General features: G+C 37.6%; 1 protein-coding gene across 1 annotated transcript in view; it reads left to right on the plus strand.

Annotated features, from left to right (window-relative positions):
• The window catches only part of TSPAN7 (tetraspanin 7), a 121,551-nt gene extending 115,777 nt beyond the window's left edge, over positions 1-5,774 (plus strand). The window contains exons 7-8 of the mRNA XM_027875629.1: positions 3,935-4,010; positions 4,676-5,774. Coding sequence (XP_027731430.1) covers positions 3,935-4,003 — 69 coding nt within the window. The 3' untranslated portion in view covers positions 4,004-4,010; positions 4,676-5,774. The remainder of the gene's footprint in view (positions 1-3,934; positions 4,011-4,675) is intronic.
• Positions 5,775-6,000: the final 226 nt, after the last annotated feature.

The following is a 6,000-nucleotide window of genomic DNA, read 5'->3' on the forward strand; positions in this document are numbered from 1 at the left end:
ATTTCTGCCCTGACCCTTCTCCCTCTGGTCCAAGGCCCTCATGCCAGCATGCCTTTTTAACCCTCTCTGTGTTTGATTTGTTACCAGCAATTTTCATTGCTCCCATGCTGAAACCCACAGCATGATTGCTACTCCAAGGTTCCAAACAGTGATGCAGTTGGTGCTAGAGGTGGACCTAGAGCTTGTTCCTAGGTAATAGGCCAACACACTGCCTTTGATTTGGAAAAGTCCTTTCCTCTTCCATGTCCCTGCTTTGAAAGTAAAATCTTACAGATGTCTAGTGCCCTCGAGAAATTACTGATAAGAAAGAAGAATAAAATATTGACAAGGCCAGTGGCATTAAAGCGTTCAGTTTTGTTTTGTTAGTCATTAAATTGGGACTAATTACTAAGCTCCGTTCATTTACCAAATGTAAATAGTGACGTATATCTCCCTGGGTGACTAACTTGTTCAGGTCAGTGGCCCCAAGAGGTCTAGATGGCCAGGAGCCTGCCGTTTTACAGCAGAGGTGAACAGGCTCCCTCTCTTCTATATTTCTCTTATTTTCAAGTTGAACTGTTCAAATAGAACTCTAATCTTGAAATCTTGGTAATGTGTAATAACACATCAATGGGAATTTTTAAAAAGATTCTTTATAGTATTATGGTAGCCTTAAGCTACATGGTTCTAAAATAAAAATAAAGATGATGTACAGATAGTCACAGGGGCCATCTCCCGCTGTAAAATAGAAATACATTCTGTGTATGCCAATTAATCTGCTATTTGTTTAATCTGAATAAAGATGGATGGAATTTGCTGTATTCAGGTTAATCAAGTCTGGCAGTCATGCATTGTTTATTGACCCAGGCTAAATGAAAGGACAGATGTAGCCTGCTTTTGTGTGTAGAACATGACTTTACTTTTATGAAGATAAAATATTTGGTTTTAATTTTTTATAATAAAATACCTTGGACAGCATTTCCTCCCTTTAGTTTTTGATAGGTAAGGAACTTTGGGAATGTAATTATTTCTCAACTAGGGAGAAAAAACACTGATTTGATGGAAATCAAGTGTCTCCAGTAGTAGGAATAATAAAAACAAATCACATTTGTGTGTGATACTTTAAAGTTTGCGTGGCTCATTCCTGACAATATTATGAGGTAAGTAATGAAAACATTATCTCCATTTTACAGGGGAGGAAAGTGAGACTTGAGGTTGATAATTGACTTGTTCACCATCACTAGTAAGTGATAATTATATGCTTGGGAGCTGGTATTTGAACCTAGGTCTCCTAACTAACAAGTCCAGGCTTCTTTTTACCATATTATACTTCCAGTATAGAAAGATTAGCTAGAGATAAATCCTCTCTAAGGCCTTCAGAATACTGGATCTCAACTTTTGTTGCCTGAAATAAAATTCAGTGTGAAGGCAAGCCCACACATATTTTCATGTGACTTGAATAAGCTTCAATTTAACACAATTTTTAGAAAAACAAAATTCTTTTTACTGACAGATATAAAATTAAAAAAAAATCATTTTCCTCCAGGCAGATGAGAATGTGTTTATGCTTCAGAAATGAGAAGCAGAAATGAATTTCAAGTGAACAGCATTTTTCTGCCTATTTTATAGTTGTTGTTTCAGTGATAAAGTTACTAGGTCCAACACTGAAGAGCTGGATGTCTCCTGCTTTACTAAAAAATGCAGAATGGTGTGTTTCCCTGAAGGCCATGGATTTGCGTACAAACTATTTAACATAGTGTTCTGAAATGTTTTCTTGATCTGTTGTCTCTAAATTGCAGCTGAGGACTCTTGTGCTAGAATATTTTTATTGCTAAATGTTTGAGAACTACAAAACATGTAGTTAAAGATTGTTGTCAGTATGCAAACACACATGAGATGACAGGGAGAAAAAGGAAGCAAATATGTCAAAGGATGTATCTGAGGAAGAAAAGATTGAGAAGCTTTTAAGTTAAACAAATACCAAAAAATCTTTGAACCTTTTTTCAGAAATCAAGTAGCTATAGCCTGTTGAAATTCAGTGGCAAGAGAGAACTTAGGGCATAAGAGGGAAGTGACAACTTGTAAAGGGAAGATATTTTAAAAGATGTGTATCTTGCAGCAGTGATTCTAAGAATGGGAATCATTAAGACTGAAATAGGTTTTTGGTGAATGAATTTGTACCTAACCCCAAAATCCAGTTGGTATAGGACTCCATCTTCAGTAGTGGAGATCTATGTTCCATCCCTGCGGGAGAGGTGGGGCAGAGTTGATAAGAGCAGGAGAGAGGAGAAATCTGGTCTCATTGGTCTCTTCAGGGCTTCTAGCTTCCAGTTTTGAGAGAGAAAATACATGATACAGGTCACTGTAGAGAGAAAAAGACTCTAGGAAAAAGCCAACATAATAGGAAGTCACCTTGAGAAGAGCTGGCAGTCTCTATTATGTGAGCCTTATCCCAGTTTTTCTGGAGTTTCTTGCTAGATTTTTCCAGTCTAACTGGAATCTATAACACCCTAAACAAAATGGTGAGACCAGATCTCTACTCTCTCCTGCTCTCATCAACTCAGTCCCACCCCTTGTACAACAGTGGGACATTGATCTCCGTCGATGAAGAGAGTGTCCCACACTGATAGACTTTGGGACTGGGGTTATATAAGTTATATGTGTAAGATGGAAGAGGAGATTGTTCTTTGGATATAATCATGTTCTAATTAAGGGGGGGTGGCAGGACTAATGAATAGAATGATATAGAAAACTGTTTTGGGCAAGATATATGGAGCTAAGAGATTAAGGCAAAATATATGAAGGTTAAGAAGGGAAGGATGTGTGTATCCACACATATATATTCGGGGGGGTGAACTTTCATATTGCTTTTTCATTACTTTTTAATTCCATTCTTTTCCTATATTTTCCCATTAAATTTCTCTCCTCCCAACTCCCGTTTTTATTACTCAGGCTGTTAACTCATCTGTTCTTTAGAATGTCTACGCTTTGCTCTTCCACTCTGTCCTCAGAACACCACTTTTGCCAGATTTCTTTAGTCTCCAGCAATTAACTCTGTTGGCATTCTTTCTATCATTTTATTTGTAATGGCACAGTAACCATACACTTACAGGGGATGGTAAAAAGGTACAGGTTTGGATCCAGTGACCTTGGAGATACTGTCTGATTCTGTAAATGCTCTGGAATGTTATCATACCTCTGATCAAGGCCATCTTGATTGCATGATGCCTGTTCATCACTAAAACAAGTGAGTGGCATGAGGATGAATATGAGAAACGCTATACAACGTTTTTTTTCCTCTCTGAATTACATTGGCCGATTTTATGGTATATCAAGAACTTTCATTAAGCTTACCAAATAAAATAATAAAGTGGCTAAATTGTTGACACAATAGATGTTGCTTGGCAGAGAAAAGGAATAGAATTTAAGGCAAAAATGTAAAATTGGGCTGTCGCAATAAGGATTTTGCTTCTCCAGAGATCACAAACGAAGGTTTGCCCAAGAGTTTTTGGTGTCACCACTCCTTTATGTGATTCATCTGTGCCATAGCATGAATTAAGGAAAGTACCTGTTTCTTCTGTTGAAGCAGCATTAGTCTGTGACAAGATTATTCTAATTTTTAATTTATTAGCGTGTTTTAATATTTTAGGAGTCAGTATTATAGCTGAGTTCTTTTTAAGTTTCTGTTGAGAGCTAGGCTAGAAACCAAAACCTAAACTCAAATTCCTGATGCTCTGGTTTCTTCTGCATTTGAGACCAATAACCTTGAACTCAAGGTATTAAATGTAATTTCCCCCTATTATACCTGATTCCAATTTTTTGAAAAACAAGCCAGAGAAGGGAGTGTCCAAAGTAAAGTCCTGATTGTCCCCTGTGGCCAGAATCTGTTCAGGGACATGGAAGGAACATATGTGAATGCCGTGATTCTCTTTTGCATTTTTCTTCCCTGCAATAGTTGATTGGTATGCTGTTGGCCTGCTGTCTGTCCCGGTTTATCACTGCCAATCAATATGAGATGGTGTAATAAAAAGGCAAGTTTCATTTATACTTATATGTACTTTTACTTATATTTATAGGTACACATACTCAGTATATGTCATAGAAGTGCTGCCCTCAAGATTCAGTTAATGGGCAAATATGGTACTGCCAAGGTTTGGCAGCTGGAGGGACTTTAATAGGGTATAGCCTTCTGGGATTCCATCACAATCTCGATGCCTTTAAGGCAGAATTGGTAAAGAATAGTATCCTGGATGCTTTTAAAAATGTTTTCTTTTACTTGATCCATGTTGTTTAAACAAACAGTTATTTCTTAAACAGCCTACTGTGTGTCAGGACCTACACTGATTGATAGCTCAAGCTTTTATTAAGCACTTTCTGGGTGCCAGACACTGTGCTAAGTACTAGGATACAAATAGACAAATACATATAAGCAAGATGGTCCCCTCAGGGAGTTTACAATCTGCAAGAGAAAAGAAGAGAGAGAAGATGCATAACAGGGAACCAGAAGGGATGGAAAGGGGGGCAGGAAAGGCAATGCAGCAGTTAAGGAGGAGGGGCCAGGAGAGAGACCTGTGAGTTCTGTGTACTGAAGATACAAATGTAAAAGTGAAACAGTCCTTGCATATAAAGCAAACCCACAATTCTGCATTATTAATTACCAACCAGAACCAACGGGTCAGTTAATTTTCTTCCTTAGTCTTTCAGGGATGTTGGGGAAAGAAGAAACCTGTTTCCAAATTGGGAGCTGCAACAATCTAGGAAGAGTTTCAAGTAATGTTACAGCATATTATACGTGCACATGCACGCGCACACACACACACACACACGCACGCACACACGCATGCACGCACGCTCTTGTGTGCATACATGTACACCCAAATGCCAACAGACATGAAGTCTCAGCTCCACTTGTCAAATCGTACCATGCCTAGAGTTCCATTCTGTGAAGTACTGTTGTGCCACAGAGAGTAGCCCAAATTGTTCTACATCTAGTACTGTACAACACTCCATCTTCAAAGGCTATGCGTAAGATGGCGCTATTGGTATGCCCCTGGCCATACTGTAGCTGCATGGTAACTTAAAGGTAATCCATTAACCCCTTCGATCAGACTCTGCATGTAGTGGCTGGAGGGCATCCTTAGCCTTTCACCAAGGTTAATAAATGTTGCACATGTTCATCTAAAGAAGTATATGAAATATATCTCTTCTTTTGGTTTAATCTTCTTTGGTTTTGTTTTATTTACTGCTTTACTAAGGACTTTTCCTCCCCTTCCTCAAACTATCCTGATCCTAGAAAGAAAAACCAGTAATTGACCATGAAGATATTCAGAGGGAAATTTTTGAAAATGTAATACTCGAAGGAAATTGTTTTTCTTGATTTTTAGACATCTTTGATTATTTCTCTGTTGTATGCCTAGTATGTATATAGACCGTTTAGTGAATTTTTGCCTCTGACTTTGAACCTGTAGTACTGTTACAAATCTGTGTTGTTGCTCACTATAAAGGCAATAATGTCACCTCTTTTTTCCCCTAAAGATAATATAAACTAATCCTGATTGTGCTGTACTTTGACTTTTTTCTTTCTATAATTATATTTCTTTCATGTATTGATGTTACAGTCATCAAGAATATCATCAGATTGATTAAAAATGAGTGTATAGGGAGGAGCAAAAAATTCAAAACCTTTAAAAAAATAGAAATTTTTAAATAATGCCTCTGTCTAGCATGCCAAGAATGCATTGATATTGTGAGCATTTGTGATACATGTATTAATAAATGGAGCCATTATGGATTTATTTGTGTTTTGTTTTTTCTTTTATTACTACCTGACTTTCTTTTCCAACTTTTCACACACACACTCACACACTCACTATCCTCTCTCTCTCTCTCTCTGTCTCTCTCTCTCTGTCTGTCTGTCTCTCTGTCTCTCTGTCTCTCTCTCTCTCTCAGCAGATGAAGCCTAAATATAGAAGGTTTGGTATATCAGTGAGCATTTTAAAAACTTTAGACACTCTTGTGAAG

Source organism: Vombatus ursinus, unplaced genomic scaffold, assembly GCF_900497805.2.
Source record: "Vombatus ursinus unplaced genomic scaffold, bare-nosed wombat genome assembly UNPS02014809.1, whole genome shotgun sequence".
Lineage (NCBI taxonomy): Eukaryota > Metazoa > Chordata > Mammalia > Diprotodontia > Vombatidae > Vombatus > Vombatus ursinus.